Genomic DNA, 18,953 nt, shown 5'->3' on the forward strand with positions numbered 1-18,953 from the left:
CATAATGCAACTTTATCAACTAGAAATTTATTTGGCATGTATCATCCATCATATTCGTTGTTGGATTTAAATATGCGATTTGAAAATTTCTTATATCTTTTTCTCCTAAAAAAATTACCAAAAATACAACAACAATATAACCAGCCATGCATGTTTTGTCAGTTGAGAGCTTGATGAGTCTACACAATTTCAATAGAGTAGGTGAAATGCTATAGACAAATTTTAAGAATACTAGAAATTTCATTGAAATTGAACATTACAAGCTATTGTTGATATTTAATATGAATAAATGTAGTTTCAGTTAAACATTATGCAACTTAATAACATGTATTACTAATTACTTTATTGACATATATTACTAAAATATATATACTATTCTGTATAACATCCCCATTCTTCAAATTTAAATAAGGTCAAATTTTGATTTAAATTATTTATTGATTCTATTTAATTAAAAATTTCCTTACTTCAATACTAAATATGAGGTATTTTCCACAAAAATATCTCATGTTATCTGTGAAGAAAACCTCTACAAAGGCAATAACTTTTTAAGCCAAACTGTCCTTGAATCCTTGCTATAATTGATAAGCAAACATTTTACATGTAGAAAGAAATCTAGACGTGCATGGAAACAAATATGACACACTATTTATTTCCCAGTATTAATAACAAGATAATAAACAACAACTTGTTGGAAATAAAAAGTGAAAGCAATTCTAGCAAGTCGTTATGTTATGCATAAAAGTTGAGCACAGGTAAGAGATGGATGAGAGAAAAGTGTAGTAGACGTCGGATAAACCAGAGTAAGTCTCTAGGGTCAATCTGACTAAAGTTCAAAACACACTCACAGGAAAAAGGAGTGACCCATATAAAACAGTTCAATCTGGAAAATAAATCCATTTGATTATGTAAATTAAATCAGCATTTAAATCGAGAACAACACAGTTCAAAACGGGTAGAACAATATTTTATGTATATTATTTTATATTTCAATAGGAGTCAACGAAATTCTGCACAATTAAGTTACATATTACTGTGGATAAAAATAATTCCTAAATATTACCACATCATCTGCTATCACTGCCCATGCATTTTCTTTTCCTTTTTATGTTTCCCTACAAATATTTCTTTATTCTGATCATTTGTGAGTTTTTTGTCACACTAAATTAAACTTTTGTTTAGACAAAGTCTGAGTAATTGGGAGTTGACTGTACTTATTAATTTGACTTCTTAATAAGGAATAGGTCCATTTTGTGATGCAGCAAACATAATGCCAATGTATGCCCATTATTAAGTGACTTAAGGGGGTTCCTGAAACAGTTCAGTTCCCTTTTTAAAGCATGAATTATGCCTTGTTTGTTTTCTAGCAAAGAACAATGAATTGGAGTTCATCTCCCTGTAATGTCTTATACATGCTCAGTATGGTTGATAACTGTGTAGCATACAGATCGCTTGATTCATGGATATCTTCTCATTTCAGTAGATTCTAACGCTTTCAGGTTTCAGGAAGCATATCTTTTAAGAGACAATAACACATCATGTATTATTATTATTATTTCTGCTTCTTCAAATTTCAGTGGTCTGGTACTGTTTGAAAATACTTTTCATGGTTTTAGATACTGCCACAGACAAGATCAGTTTTTGAACACGTAGCTTACATAATTTAAATATTGAAGCAAGCTTTTGTTACATGTGGGTTAGTCATCTGGCTTTGAGACTCACCAATGGCTGAGTGATAAAGTCACTGAACAATAGTAGTTCTGTTTGGGGCTCAAATCCCACCATGTAAACATGAGGGAAAACCACAAAAATACTCATGCAGCCAGTCTGTTCGAGTCATTTTCCCTTAGAATGTCCTCTATGAAAGCATCCCTCCCCTTAGCTGCATTGCATAATCAAATAAGCCAACCCATCCCATGTTGATTTTCAGCTGTAATTGCTAAATATCAGTCTTCTTTTACAGTCATATTGGGAGTGCAATTTCCTGCAGTACATTACTTCCAAGCGATTTAAAATGCTGGCCAAAATTTGGAAACAACATATTGCACATTTCTAAATTTCTTTTTGCAATGAGGGCTATTAGGATAATAGTCTTTAAGATACGGTGAAAATTCAGGGTTATCAATTTTATTCATTCATGCTTAGAATTTGTAACAAACATATAGGTAGTGCTAGTTTATCTTTTATTTTCTGCTTTTGAATTAATGTGACTCTTGGGGGAAGAATGGGAAGTTCACACTGTTACTGATTTTCAGTTATGCAATTTGTAACAAGTTGATTCAGATTTTCTAATGATAACAGTGCTCATCCTTTTGGATACTTGAATTTTAAAACATTATTTCCCAGGAATAGTGCCAATTGATGAGAAGCTGTGAAGATGAATAGCATGTTAAGAAGTCAGTTTTTCAGATTTTAATATACAACCATGGCCAGAAAAGTACTTATCTGGTCATTATTTTCATAGCTGTCTGTCATACACATAGAATTCCAAAATTGTTTTAAAGGAGAAAATATATTCATGTTCCAGTAATTTGAAAAGATTTCTTTTTAAATTACAAAATCTCACATTTTTTACAAGTTTCATAGTCATATTATATATTCTGGAAAATTTTATGTGTGTTACCGACAAAGTATGAAAATGATGCCAGATGTTTTTAGGCAAAGTATGAAAATGAGAATTATTACATACTTTCCCTTAGCATTGTATATAATACCTAGGCATTTTATAGAATGACAGATGCTCCTGGCAAAGTATGGGAAAAAAGTTATGATAAGGCTATTATTTAAAAGACGTTCATTCCTCAAAAGTACAAATGTTATTTTGAAAAATTAATAAAAGATTGCCATTAAAAAGCTGTTTTTCAAAATATGTAAAAAAAATGCAAGATCTTGATACAATATAATAATTTTGTATTTTCTATCTGGCTGAGACAGGGAATCAGTAAGATGTACCTAACAACAGAAATTAAAGTCGCAAACAGTCATAAGTTTCGCAAAAATGCCATTTTGTTTTTTCTGGCAGAGCTCACAAAGGTGGTTGTACAGTTCAATATCATTATGTGTAACGTTTTTGTATTTGGTTGAAAGTTCTTTCAACATTCTCTCACGTTGTCCGTGTCCCATATTCAAATGAGTTTTCATGATATACAATAATTAACTCAACGGGCGTGACGTAATCTTGTATAGTACTGACATTTTTTTAACAGTATAAATGAATGTACTTTTGTTTTCCACATACATCACATCCTAGCAATTCAGCGGCTAATAGTTCTGTGGTTCCTTCTTAGTAGTCAATTTGGCTTGTTTACATAATTTATTAACTTCTTGTAAGTAAGACACAATAACATGCCGAATAAATACTAATTCAGAAGTCAAACAACAAAAATCAGCGTTATATTCAATTTTCACAGGACTAGTTTCGATGGTTTTACTGAACCATCATCTTCAGCTGCAAAACCGCAGATCATTTGCGGTTTTGCAGCTGCAAATTTTTGTTGTTTGACTTCTGAATTAGTTCTTGTAAGTAGTTTCAGTTTTTATTTACATAATTTATTAATTTCTGGTAAATAGTTTCGGTTCTTCAAAACAAATCGGAAATGTATTTTCTACTTTGCTGGTTTGTCAATGCCTAGGAAATATATGAAATATGAATTGTTTCATACGTTGCTGGCCAGTTTAGGCATATTATATACAATGCCAGATTTCAAAGTTTGACTCCCGTACAATAGTAAATATTGATCAAAATATTTTATTTCAGTCTGAGATATTCAACATCGATTCCAAATTGTCTTATGGAGTTGGATAATAAACAAATTAGAATAATTGCAGGTTTTTTTTTTCCCACTTAAATGCCATTTAGAGATGTTTTTACTATAGTTACTTTTATGATTTACGAATGTTCTTTAATGCATAATTTTGTTACAACTAGTATGCCAAAAGAATTTTCATGTGTTATAAATTAATGACCTAAAACTGCAATAGTATATTACAATACAAGTGATAAAATTGACAGTTTCACACACGTGTGAATCAGATTTGCGCAATGCTTACGAAGTCCCACAAAATTTTCATAAATATTATCAGGTCCTAGGAGTTGCGAAAGAATCTCATTGATAAAAAGGGTTCGCGACTGGAAAACGTTTAAGAAACCCTGCCATAGAGCATGTGTGGGACAATAGATAGCAGGTAGCAGTGTGCTGTAAGGCACTCTCCACTAGTGCTCCGACATGCATTAACTACAGGAACGGACGGACACTACTGCCATACATAGCGATCAATGACACTATTGGCAACTTGCCCTTGTCAGGCATGCATTTCAGCTAGAGGGTATCATATCCATTAATAGCATGAAGTTTCCATTGCATGTTCTTCCAACTCATTTGGTCTTTCATGATGTGATGGTCGTAATACATGTGCTTTTGTATGTCTTTATTGTTTGCTGTGTGGTCTAATAATGCCACACCAAGCTTTAGAACAATTTCACGTATATCCATTAGATATCTTTTGATTTGTTCTGTTTTTTTCCTTAATGCCTATTTTTTTAGCAGGATTGTAGAATTTGGAATCTCCCCCTTATGTTCTTGCAAAGCCTTTGCTAGAAGATAATAAATATATTCTTAGTTACACAATTTTTAGCTCATCATGTATTATACTCTTATGAATATACCAAGGGGGAGTCTCTGATTTGATGCAGAACACAGTTCTTGGTCATTTGCAGTTGCTTATAATCAGTTTTTTCCAGATAAGTTATTGGACATGTTTAGCCCAGAGAAGAGTGTTTTCATACATCTTGAATTTTTTTTAAATGTTCTTCCTTGTGAAGAGATCTTCCATTGTTTTAGCGAGATACCTACCTAATCAGGATTCGTACGGTCCTTAAATTTTTTGGAATCAATTTTTGTTCCTTAAAAGTCCTTCATTTTGGCCAAAATCAACAGAAGGTCCTTAATTTTAATCATCTGAAATTTCTCTCTGTTTTTATGACTGCTTTTTTGAGTGTGAATTAGCATTTGAGGAATATTTTTGGCGATTCACTGACATATATGGTTATTTTTTGAATGGTTTCATGGGTTATAATTTGTTTCTATTTTTAATATAAATGATGGGATACTCGAGTTTCTGAGCAAGAAGTGAAACATGAGCATTTCGAAATTTTTTTTTTTTCTAACAAAGAGCTCTTAAACAAGTTTTCGCTTTTGGGGATGTGAATTCTTTTATTAAACGGTTCTAAATTTGGTGACTTGTCAACATTTTGGTGATTTTAAGATCAGTTTCTGTAGAAAATTTTTAATTTTGAGATCTGAAAATTTTTCGACGATGTTTTTAAAACATCATAACATTCATAAATTTCATCAAAGTAATGGTAACATAAAGAAATTATATTTAAAAAATAACATTAAAATAAAACTTTTTTTTTTGTTGTCATATTATAAAGTTTCACTTTGGCAACTTATTATACAATATTTTGAATCTGAAAAATAAACAAGGTATGCTATAAAACGTAATTTATGAAACTGCTCTTAGCAAAAGCAAAACTAGCTATGTAATTAAAAATATCTTCTTTTTAATTTTTTTCATAGTAATCGTCTCAGAATATTCAAAATTCTCAGAAAATGCATCAGTTTTCTCTATTAAATTAATTTCACACTTTTTCCTTCTTCCCTCCAAATATTTCTGACGTTTCGATGTTATAGAATTGGTAGGGATAATTTTTTAGTATTTTAGGCATTGCAGCTTGGAAAGTTTAGAAGGATTTGAAGATAAGATTTATAGACCCACGATTCTAGAAGATTCGAGAAATATGTGACAAAATGAAAATATCTCCATGGTGTCAACACGTAACAGATGTATTTTACAGAAAGTTTGTGATGAATTTCTTACTTTTTGGATAATGTCTGGAAGAACTAAGAAAACATAATATTTGAATGTTTTACTTCTGATACTAGAAGCTTTTTCTTTCCTTTATTTTCTTTACTTTTCACTAGACACAAGCATGGAAAATATCAAAAATGCTTCTAATCTTATCACTTGAGTAGGCATTATAGAAAGGGATTTTTTATTAATAAAGAAATTGAAAACTTACAATTTAAAAGATTCATCCAGTATGTCTTAATGCATTATACACAGAGCAGGCACTAGGATTTTCTCATCTGATCTAATCTCTGTGGATTCTAAATTCTGCTTCCAATGCCTGCTCTAAATTCTAATTTTTGCCATTTCTAGATTTTATTGTTCCGTATGTTATGTTGTTAAATTCTAAAAATTCTGCCATACCAACTCTGTAACCGGCCTTTGCCATATATATTTCATATATCTTCTGAATATTCATATTACCAAAGAAGTAAAATTAGCCACTTTTCTATATATTCCAAATGCATTTAGTGTTTTTTAGAATAACAGAAACTTTTAATTAAATCCCAAAATGAAAAGAAAACTTGTTGAAGAAAGAAACTGAATACATAAAGAAAATTATTCTTCAAAGATATGTGCAGTTATTATTATGTGATAGAGTTACTGAGCCACTTTGACCACTGTCTGGGGTTCAGACATAGCGATAATTTTCTTCACGTCCATCTGGGGTTTGAGACTATTTAACTTTTACCAGATCAAGTAAACCCTCATAGATACATAGTGGAGAGTTTGATAAGTTAGGAGATAAAGCATGTAGAAACTAGGGAGAGCATTGGTTTGCATATTGAGACAAATCTCTCATTGTTAGTAAAGATGCTTAAAGAGAAGGAGATCGATATAAACTAGCCAAAATGTTAGGAAATTAAAATGACGGATAAATATTTTGTTGAGTATTATTGTTACAAAACTTTTGTAGCTTTTAATGTGTAATTATCCTAATATCATTTAAGAATCGATGTCATAAATTACATGTATTTTAAACTGTGAAATTCTATTAGATTGTGATTTTAATAGGGCTTTTAAACAAATATTGTTAACTATATTTGTTAAAATCAGTATTAAATTTTATTTTAACTATAATATAAAATTTAATAGTGGCCATGTAAATCCATAACTACTAAGTTTATCTAATTCAATCATTTATAATTAACTGCTTACCCTCAAAAATAATCTCTACATATTAAAGAGAGTTATTGCCTTTCATTAATACTCACTGTGGTCATAAGATAAAACACAAAAATGTAAAAATTCAAGTAAAACTTATTCTTTGCATCTAGTGAGACTAATACAAACAACTAATACAAAACAACTTAATCACCTCTTGGTGCTTTAATGGCTTATTGGGACCTTAAAGTATATTAACTGGGTTACAACCTCTGAAACTCTACACAAAGCTATGGCACTAACTGCATCAAATAGAGCCAGACTAAATTTCAACACTTACCCTACCATGCCTACACCAGGCCTTTAGGTTTGTTAGAATCAGCATGTCTCTCTGGACAATTAGCAGGGTGACTACTTTCAGACTTTTGTTATGAATCATTCTGATTATGATCTTACTTCTCATTTTAACCTATGCCACTTGACATAAAATGTAATACCTGCTGTTTGCTATACCTTTAGACTGACCAAGTATGTGACAAAATGAGACATAAAAAAATCAACATAAAGCTAACTATCAAGTATAAAATATTTAATGCTACTTGATAAATTGTATAAAGTTTATTTCAAACTATTTAATTATTCTCAAACTTATTAATAATTATGTTAATTAATTCATGTTTAGTAATAATGCATACTACTTAAGGATCTATTTTATTTTTAGGCTAGTATTACAAAAGTGAAATTCAGGCACAGAATAATATTTTTAATTGAATTTATTCAGTTCCCATTTGCTCATAGGTCCTTAATTTTTTTCATTAATGGTCCTTAAAAGTACTTAATTTCTGTGTGCAGAGATGTGTACGAACCCTGCTAATGCTTGAATATGGTTTTGTAAATGTTGAATGACTATACTAATAGATGCATCTTCAACAAAGATTGCGGTGTCAGTAGGATACACTGCAAGCTGCACACCCTGGCAAGATTATGAGAGACGATAATTTTCTGCACCTATATTTATATGGTATATAATAAATATTATTTATAATATATTAAAATATTGTGTTGATTTGCTTGCTTGTATTCCCGCAGTGCGTGCGGTACTAGACGCTGCACCAAGTAGCGCGTTCAAAAGCAAACGAACATAGGAAGTTTTGATGTGTACGCACTAATAGAAAATCACACTTTATATGTATGGGCTACTGGAGAAGCACAGCATACTATAGCACTGAGGCAAGTGCAGCTATTTTTCCTGCACTTGACATTCAGAATCATCCGAAGGTACGGTTTATTAAGCGTTGTATTAAAGTGGGGACTTTCGTGCAGAAGCGCTTTTGGTTTTTTAACTGATTAACTGGCCATACGATTTTGCAGACGGTTAATGTTTAAATTTATATATTGTAAGATTTTGTTTTTATGGAAATATAAAAGAAGTATTTCATCAATATAAGGGAAAATGTGTGTGGTAAAGTAATTTCGGTGATGTAGAAATAATTCGCTGAAAAACAATTTTGTTTTGTTAGACAAAAAAGAAACGAATTTTAACAGAACAGTCCAAATTTCACCATTCATTGTGTCTTACAGACAGTACATAAGTTATTATCTGTCAAACACCATATCCCTGGTTTTGTTTTAAAAATTGTCAAGATATTTTTCACAGAATGTATGATTTCCAAATGTTAAAAACAATTAATAGATATAATTTAATCCACTGACCGAACAAGAAACAGTTCGTTCTATTGTGCCAGCGTGCAGTGAAATCCTCTGCAAGTGGAATAGACATTCGGTTTGTCGGCACCAATGAGTATCCTGATGTCATCAGGCTGATGATGAGGCACCGCAGCAGCGGGCACCGTGTGGTGCTACATTTGCTGAAAATATAAATTTTTCGTGGAAGCCCGAAGCATTGCATTTTCGCCCCCGATATGACATCATACAACACAAGACATGATTTTTGTTTCAGTGCTAGTAAAATTCTCATAAGTTTAGCTGTTTTTATAGTTATACATTGACTAGTTTTTATAGTTATACATCGTAGGTAAATATTTTATTTATTGTATTCTTTAAATTTATATTCATAATAAATAACCCATTTCAGAATGGAGAACTCTCAATAATTTAAAGATTTATTGGAAAATCCATTTTCGAGATGAGACGTTACTACAAAAAATTAAATAGTTAAATTAAGTAGACTGATGCCGGATATTATTCTATCGCAAAATGTTAAGATTAAAGGACAACAGTGTGTACGACATTTTCAAAAATTTATGTATGAAAAATTTAAATGGTTAACCGGTTGTAGTGAATCGAATAAGTTGTACTGTTGGCCATGTTTACTTTTTGTTGTAATTGAAAAGGACAAGAATATTTGGACAAAACAAGGCTACAGTGATTTAAATCATCTCCACGAAGCTGCAAAGAAACATGAAAAAACACAATCTCACATAAATGCCGTAATACTATTAAAAACATTTGGTACCGCCAGGATAGATTTAACGTTAGATCAACAGAAGGCTTCATCGATTGTTCAACACAATGAAAAAGTAACAAGAAATAGAAATATTCTTAAGAGATTAAAAGATATAGTTTTTTACTTAGAAAAACAAGATGCATTTTGTGGACACGAGAATATAAATTCCCTTAATCGAAGATATTATATAGAATTAATAACTTTAATTAGTACATATGATGACCTTTTAGCAATCCATCTAAGAACTGCAATTGTATTTCCTGGAACCTCTAATAGAATACAAAATGATATTATTGCATTGATAAAAAATATTGTAATTCCAGAAATTAGAAATGAGGTAAAAGAAACGACATTCGTTGCTATTATGCTGGATGAAACATCTGACATATCTCTCAAATCACAATTTTCGACTGTGGTACAATATGTTAATAACTTGACTTGTGTCGAATCAAGTTGATAATTGTAGTGCATCAGTGGAACAATTTTTGTTTTTTAAAGATGTTACTGGTGATTGTTCAGCGGAAGCTTTGTGTAATGTCGTGCAAGAAAGGATTTTGAGTTGGGGGTGTGAGAATAAACTGTATTGCTCAAACGTACGATGGGGCGGCAGTCACGGCAGGAGCGTTGAATGGGATGCAGAAAAAAGTAAAAGACATTTTCCCAGAAGCTATGTTTGTGCATTGTTGCGCACATGTACTTAATTTAGTTCTGTCGCAATCTGTATTGTTTATAAGAGATTGTAAATTATTTTTTGCAACAATTTCTGTTATAGCCTCGTTTTTTTCGGTGTCTTCAAAAAGAAATCATGTTTTAAATGAAACTATGAATGAAACTATTAAAAGAAAATTTCCAAAATTAGCTACAACATGTTGGAACTATTCATCTCATTTGGTAAATACCTTAAAAAGCGAAAGGCAAGGCCTATCTGATTTATTTGAAAATTGAGAATCCAGAAGGCTGGGATAATGATACAATTAATATTGCAAAGAGTTATCACACATTTTTTGAAGAATTTAACGGTAATTTTCTCCTAAATCTTTTTGCCAAAGTGTTTAGCTATACTGATGTTCTATTTGATATTTTACAAAAAACTAACTTAGATATAGCACATTCTAGTCAAAAAGTAGAGGAAGTAAAAGAAGCAATTCAAAATATGCAAATTTCTGTTGCATTTGATGAAGTTTATAAAGAGACTATTTCTGTAGTGGGGCCCTCAAATTTAAAAAAAAAAAGTCGTGTAAATTAACAAAACTCAAGTGTAGACCAAGACCAACATTTTAAAAACTTATATTATGAAATAATGGACACTATTTATTGTCAGTTAAATGTCCATTTAAAAAAATTAAATTCACTCAAATTTTTTGAACTATTGAATTTCAGTTTTTTTAAGAAATATCAGAGTAAATTTCTGGATGAATGCCTTAATTCATTAAAGAACGCTTATGCAAAACATTTCAATTTTGTAAAGCTAACCAATGAATTATGCGTTCTTTATCGTAGTGAGTTATACCACGAAATGAATTTATCGAAACTTATTCAGCATATAATGCTGAGTGATTTGACAGAAGCTCTAAGTGAAGTAAATAAATTGGCACATTTAATTTGTACAATTCCATTTTCAACTGCTTCAGTGGAGAGATCATTTTCAGCATCGAAAAGAGTAAAAAATTATGCACGCAATACAATGAGCCAGGATCTAAATTTATCTCTAATAACAATAGAAAAAGATATGTTACACTTATTACAGTCAAAACCAGAGTTTTATGATCATGTAATTGACGATTTTGTTAGTAATGCGGATAGACGTATGGATTTTGTGTACAAATGAATAATAAAAAGTTAAAGAAGTATTTAATGTACATTTTTATGGTTTTATTATTCTTATTGTTGTTCTCTGCACACCCTGCATGAAAACCTACCGCACGCCACTGATAGCAAGTATGGTTGTACAGGGAATGTTGTTCAAATAAATAATAAAGAACGTAGGCTCAAATAAGGACCCTGGTAGTAACACTGGGGAAAAAAAGGGGTGGCCAGTTCAAATGGTTCTCTCAAAAACAGTTCTTACATTCAAACAGACAGATTGATGAAATTCAACTTGTGTTTCTCATGTCTCGAAAGCGCGACTTAGGATATGTATTAGATTTATATATAGCATTGTTCCAATAGAGGTATTTTGACACAAAATCGGACTTTTTCAGAAATGACATGCCATTTTTTCCCCATATTTCGATTCTACGACTTAAATTATGCCAAACTGTCACATTTTGTAAAAATCTATCAATTCTTTTTAAAAAATTAGCTCCTCAATGTTAATTGAATTTGGTATATAATTATTATCTCTCTTTTTTATTCTTCCTTTCACATTTCAAAATTTAGATTCATTCCAAATAAAATTCGCCCATTTTTTTATTTATTTTTAAATAATTTTTCAAAAAAAAGTTTAATTATAATGTATAAAATTTTTATCATCATCTTAAAGTAGATGTATTCTAAGCATACTTTCAAAAAATTAGTTTTTTATTGAAAATTTCAGATTTGTTAACCAGATACAGTTAAACAAACAATTTTAGTAATTAAAATTAGACCTTCAACGCAAATAAAATAAGCAATTCAGCCAGCGGGCAAGAGACGTTTTTGGTGCACAAAACTGAAAGTTTGGTCCCACTCAACAAAAAGACACTGAAGGCGTAGAAATTGACTTAATTTACTATTCTGCCAAGTTTCAAACGTAAACAACCCCCTTAGGCTTATTCACACTTAAACAACTTTTAAAGTGTTGATAATTCTACAACCGTTGCATTCAGATTAACTAAAGGCAGAATAACCTTAACTGAAACATAAGACCAACATAATTCAGTCAGTTTTAAAGCAAAAACTGCACAATTTAACAACGTATAATGATTTAAAAAAAAAAAAAAAACTGAGCTTATCAAGCCGAGTAACAGAGTGGGAAAAAATATATATATATACTTTTGGTGCAGCCGACTGCAACCAAAAAGGGAGGTGTACAACTACTGTTAAGCAGTCCCATATACAAAATTTCAACGTTTTGAAGCTACTCTTTTTTATGTTATGCGAGATATGTATGTACTCACAGACGTCGCGAAAAAAATGCAGAAACACTGTTCAGATGGATTCGAGTGGTCAAAATGGATATTTTCATTGAAATGTGATACCCAAAATGTTTTGTGATTACAATACTGTGTACAAGGACGTAAAAATATAACACCATCTGGGGAAATTAAGAAACGAAGAAAAGCTACGACCATGAAATGAAAATAAAAGTCATACAAAGGTAACCAGCATGTGACACGAAGTTGGCATTTTCAACAATTTCAAAGGATAACATTGGAGCTGAATAAAGCGGTGAAATCATTAACAATATTTTAATAAAACAACAAAAGTAAAAGCAGTAGTTTAATATAATTTAAATGATTTTGTATGGCAACGCAAGTTTTATATTACTTATTTTATATAATGCATATTGTTTTACTCATTCTAAATCCAAGATTAAAAGTTAAATTATGCTGTATTAAAAGAATATATACTCAACAGGTTAGTCATTTTTAAAATACAAAAATATGCTATTGGAGTGATTAGCACTCATTTGGTAGAAACTTAACCAATTTTTATGCTCAATGCAATTTTGTAATCGGTTAAGATGTTTTACTTCCCTATGTTTAAAAGCCTACAAAACATACACCAGCTGAAATATGTTAAAAACAAAAGGAAAAAACAAAAAACTTGAATGTTAAATCTAGGCTATTGACATTGAAGTTGATAACAAATAAGTTGAAATATTTTATAATTTTAGTCTGAAAATTTCTATTCCTACACATTTGACTAACATAAACTTCCCCTCCTTTTTTTTGGTATATGCTCAACTATCCAGCATTTCTGGTGCTTTCTAGATAGTCGGGTTTTTACAACATTACATTATAAAACAGTCAAAAAATTTAATTTCTAAAAAATTTATACTTGAATACATGTGAAATTTTCATATTTTTATGCATAATTTTATGTCAATAAAGATTTGAATGTAATGAACAGAAATTTATCTATGCATGAAATATTTATTAAAAACAAATGACCAGCATTTGAAAATAAAATTGCACCATTATATGATTAAAATTTCCTTATGCCTTACAAACACAAACAAAAGAACATTAAGAAAGATATAATTTTTATGATTTAAAATGTTGCATTTGTAATAAATTTCATCAAGCAACGTTAATTACAATAAATAACTTTGTAATTTAAAGTAAAGAATAATTTGAGGCCTTTTTTATTGCATATCTTCTTGAACAAAATAATAACATAAATATTTAGTTTTGCATTTTAAGAATAATACAGAAATATATTCTACATAAAATTCAAGGCATAATATGTATTGAAAAAGCAACATAACATATCCTGTCAAAATCACACAAGCAGTTTTAAGATGCACATTTCAGCATATTCACATATTAAATCAAAATTAACACTTAATTTTCTTTTTTATAAATGGTATTTCATATTTTGAAATATCTTTAAGTTAAATATTCAGATGAAGTTGTCAGAAAAAATGAAATAAAAAAATTTATGAAAACTATATAGAAATAAATCACTAAGTTTGGAACTGTGTAATTTTTTTTTCATAATTTAAATGGCAACTGAGTTTAAAAAAAAAAGATCTCTATTAGAAAGACATTAAACTTAAACAACAACAAAAATGAGGGGAAGAGGAGGAAGAAAGAGGGGAATAAATGCCAAACTAAATCCATCAAAATACTTCTTTTACTACCATGCAATTTTCTTGATGTAACAGAACAGCTACTTTAGCATGGTGTTTCACATGGCAAAATCGCTCTCTTTAGATTTCAGATATAAATAGTACACTATATTAGTCTTAAATTTTCACTTGAGAAAATTACCGAGTATGATTCATACCATTTATTTTATTTTTAGTATGATTCATACCTTTTTTCCATTTTTAGTATGATTCATATCTTTTTTTTGGTAGTATGTATATTATCATCATTTACTCCATATCATCTAGTATGCTTCATATCATTTATTCCATATCATCTTAAATCTCTGATACAGATACAAGCAGAGTGAGATATTAAAAACTAAAAAATCATTTAAACAGTATCAAACACTACATAAATCATACAAACATAAAACAAGTAATATAACATAAATGTCTATAATATATGTATTGTTAACAAACAAAATAAAATTTTACAGTTTTTACTGCTTATAAAAGATTTCATACAGTCTTTTACAAGTTTGTTGATTTAATATTACTGTTATATGCAAGCTCATTTGTGAATAGCTGGCAGTGGGTATTTTTTATAAATGGATATATTACATAATTTAAACATTATGTTTTATAGAAGAAAACTGCTTTAAATAATCATTAATTATTTTGATGCAATACATAATGAAAATATTATATATTCTCCAAAAACATGTACTATTAAATTAGAAAAGTCCCATATCAACATTAAGTTTATATGAATTCCTAAACACTTTTAAAAAAGCCCATGCATATATAAAGAATAAAAAATATGTCAATATAAAAAGGTGTTTATAATATTAAACTTCAAAATCTGCAACTAGTGAAAACAAGTGAAACATAAAATTGCAGTTTTGGCATGCTTAAAATTCTATATTCAATATAAATTAGAAGCTGGTATTCGTTGTTATATTAATGAGAATGACAGGAAATATAACTACTAAAATGTTACAGAATATACATTTGTCAGCCATGGTACTTTCTATAATACTGCAACTTCATAATAAACATGCTGCTACATCACTAAGAGTACACACATTTGGAATGCACGTCTTTCTATTCTCTAATACCTTCACCAGAAAATGTAATGTATACTACAAAGTAAGTAATGAACCAACATTACAAATTATATTTTTACAGAAACATGCATTTAAATTAATTCACATAACAAAAATATGAAATAATTACAACTAATTTACTTCAACTTTACAAAGTAAAAAAAGAATTTTTCTGCTAATATGATATACACGAGCTATTTACAATGAGAGAAAAACATGAAATTGTAGCACATTTATTACAATGATAATTATTTACTGTCCATCTGACTCGCACTGCTGAGTTTCATCTTCCTGTGTTGAGCTGCTTTGTTCACTTTCTTCTCTTTCTTGCTTTTCTTGCTGGGCTGTAACATTAAAGCTAGACCACCAAGATGATACAACTGATTTTGCACTAGTGAGAGCGCCACCTGAAAAAAGATGCAATTTCTAATTTAGGAAAAAATAATAAATATTAAAAATATTATAACTTACACCAAATTTTTTTAGTAGAAAAGAATATAAATTTATAAAAACTACTTTCACATTCACAAGAAAAGGAAACTACTTCACGTTAATTCAACACAGTACATTTCGGAAAACTTAGATAAAACTGTTTTTAAACAGAACTGTTCATTAAAATGAAGCTACGCTAATAGGAAATTCAAATACAGTTTAGGGAGATTACTTATGAGTAAACTTAAATAATTTATTATTATATTTATTATTATTATTATTATACAATTGTCTTTATAAACTTTTCTTTTTTTTCACTGCTTATCATTATTACTTACAGAAAAAAATTTTAATTTGCCAAATTCAACTTAACAATCATCAAAAGTTATATTTTCAAACACAGAAACTGAGCCTATATTGCATGAATAATTTCAATATATTAATAAATATCATTGGATTAAAGTCATAATGATAATATATGTTATTTACCTAAATTTATTTACATACATACTGAAAAACTAAAATTTTAAGTCACAATTCTTTTAACATATATTTTTGAAGAAAACAACATTTCAACTTCTGAATATTACAAGAAATAAAATCCTGGCATTCTATAAGAAGTGAATAAAAGAAAAAATCATACACGGACAGAGAGGGTTATTAAAAGTTAAGACAAATGCAATTTAAAATATTATGCAACAAATACATGGCACAGAAATACCCATACAACTATATATAAAAGCAATATTTTTGTAACAATAATGAACATTTTAGAGGTTAAAATTATACCTGAAACTCCAGCACCAACATACACTCACGTTTGTGAAAATTGCAACACCATGAAGGACTTACGCGAGTGAGCTGATTCAGGAAATGCAAAGTAGCGCATGATATGCAAATGATTAGAATTGCAAATCCGTAGCGCATGCGTATGCTGAGCAGCGCCCTCTGAACAGCTGATGGATCCGAATAAATAGACGGCTGTAGCGAGGCGTGTATGGTTATCGGTGGTTATCTGCTAGTGGTAAACGTTAACTCAATCTGTACTTATGCCTCGTCGACGAAAGAGAGCGAGATTTGAACAACTTACAGAGTTTGAACGAGGGAGAATCATCGGCCTTCGTGAAGCTGGATTGTCGTATCGTGCAGTAGCCTCTCGTGTGCAGCGTAACAGCAGCACAGTGATGCGCGTTTGGAAGCAGTGGGCGGACGAGTGTCGGACAACTCGGAAATCCGGGAGTGGACCCCGAAATGTGACGTCAGCTCGCGATGATAGACACCTGGTCCGCATGGCGCGGACGGACCGTACAGCTTCCTCTAGACAATTGGCAGCACTGTGGTCAGTAGCTACAGGTGTTTCATTGTGTGCTTCATCAATTCGTAGACGTCTGCTGCAGTGTGGACTGCGCACATGGACTCCTTTATACAGGATCCCCCTAACGCACGACCATCGCCGCCTGCGGCTACAATGGGCCAATCAGCATAGAGACTGGCGTGCTGATTGGCAGCATGTCGTGTTTTCTGACGAATCCCGCTTTAATTTGTGGTACCATGATGGCCGCATTCATGTCAGACGCTATGCCGGTGAACGCCACCTTCCGGAGTGCATTATCGAACGCCACAGTGGACGAACACCCGGAGTTATGGTCTGGGGCGCCATAGCATATCATAGACGATCTCAATTGCTACGAATTGTGGGCAATCTGAACAGCAACCGGTATATCCGTGAAGTTCTACAGCCCGAAGCTGTTCCCTTCCTTCAAAGCTTGCCAGGCGCTGTATTTCAACAGGACAATGCCCGCCCTCATACTGCTCGGATTGTTAAATCCTTCTTTGCAGCGCAGCAGGTACAGCTTCTTCCTTGGCCTGCGTGTTCACCGGATATGTCGCCAATTGAACATGTGTGGGATGTCATTGGTCGGCGTCTTGCTCGTGATCCTCGTCCTGTTGCGCCTGCAGACGAACTTTGGGTACGCGTACAAACGATATGGAATGCTCTTCCTCAGTCAGACATTCAAACTTTGTTTGACTCCATGCCACGTCGTCTAGCAGCACTTATTGCGGCGCGTGGTGGCCACACAAAATACTGATTCTGATCTCTTGTTATTGTTTGTTTGCTTTGAACATTTAATCATTTATTTGTACCACTACCACTCAACTGTGTATTAAATTGCATTCAATTATGACGATTCCTTCTTGGTGTTGCAATTTTCACAAACGTGAGTGTATAATTTGTTCTGATAGGTTTTAACTCTGTGACAATCAGTTAATTTTCCGTCTAAAATATATATATGCAAGATAAAAAAAATATATATGAGATGTGACACCCCCCCCAAAAAAAAACTGGGACTAAGTGTGTAGCTTGAAAAAAAAAAAAAAAAAAAAGTGGTGTTATATCTGTGCGGGCAGTTTCAACTTAATCGATAACATCAGTTGGCAGTACTGCAACACTGAGTGAATGTGTACAACTGGATTCTGCCGGAAAAAAGTCTAATGTAAAAACCAAACAGCGAAACAACATCAAGTTTCTTGTTAAACTTAAGAAATCAGCCACGGGAACATTCCAAATGTGAACGGAGGCTCATGCAGATGAAACTTTGTCTCGTGCATGTGTGTTTGAATAGCATAAGCAGTTTTCAGGGCTAAAGGACAAAGCACACATCTCAAAATCAAAATTCAAAGCAATGTTAATTATCATCTTTGACATTAATGGAATTGTAATGATTGAGTGATTTCCTAGTGGTCAAACTGTTAATCAATACTGCTACAATGAAGTACTGAAAAAATTAGAGAAAAAAGGCTACAGTTGTGGAGTGATGGGTGGCTCTTGCACCAAGACAATGCACCTCTCATATGGCCCTATCTGTCAAGCAGTTTCTGACTAGCAAAAACATTACTGTGATGAGGCATCCTTCTTATTCACCTGATTTAACTCCATGCAACGTTTTTTAAATTTCCTAAATCTTGCTTAAAAGGAAGCCATTTTACCTCAATTGAAGAGGTTCAGGCAAAACTAGAGAATCTCCTGAAGGGCATTCCAAAAACCTCATTCCAGAACTGTTACCAGCAGTGGCAGCACCAAATGCAGAAGTGTGCAAATGTTGAAGGGGAGTACTTCGAAGGTGAAAATGCCACGGAGAACTGATTTTGTAAGTACAAAGATTTATTGAACCAGTTTCGTTTTTTTTTTTCTTCTTCA

At 31.5% G+C, this 18,953-nt stretch overlaps 1 protein-coding gene across 7 annotated transcripts in view; it reads right to left on the reverse strand.

Moving 5' to 3' along the window:
* Nucleotides 1-13,537: 13,537 nt before the first annotated feature.
* Nucleotides 13,538-18,953, reverse strand: part of LOC118183214 (late secretory pathway protein AVL9 homolog) — a 172,651-nt gene continuing 167,235 nt past the window's right edge. For 4 of the 7 annotated variants that reach the window (XM_085822404.1, XM_085822403.1, XM_085822402.1 and 1 more), the window contains one exon: nucleotides 13,538-15,729. In XM_085822404.1, the coding sequence (XP_085678530.1) occupies nucleotides 15,571-15,729 (159 nt within the window). In that variant the 3' untranslated portion in view covers nucleotides 13,538-15,570. The remainder of the gene's footprint in view (nucleotides 15,730-18,953) is intronic. The other 3 variants (XR_015042726.1, XR_015042727.1, XM_085822407.1) reach the window with 2 other exon arrangements.

The sequence above is a fragment of the Stegodyphus dumicola genome, chromosome 8 (genome assembly GCF_044657685.1).
Source record: "Stegodyphus dumicola isolate Sdum_Otavi_A_Nest chromosome 8, ASM4465768v1".
NCBI classification, from domain to species: domain Eukaryota; kingdom Metazoa; phylum Arthropoda; class Arachnida; order Araneae; family Eresidae; genus Stegodyphus; species Stegodyphus dumicola.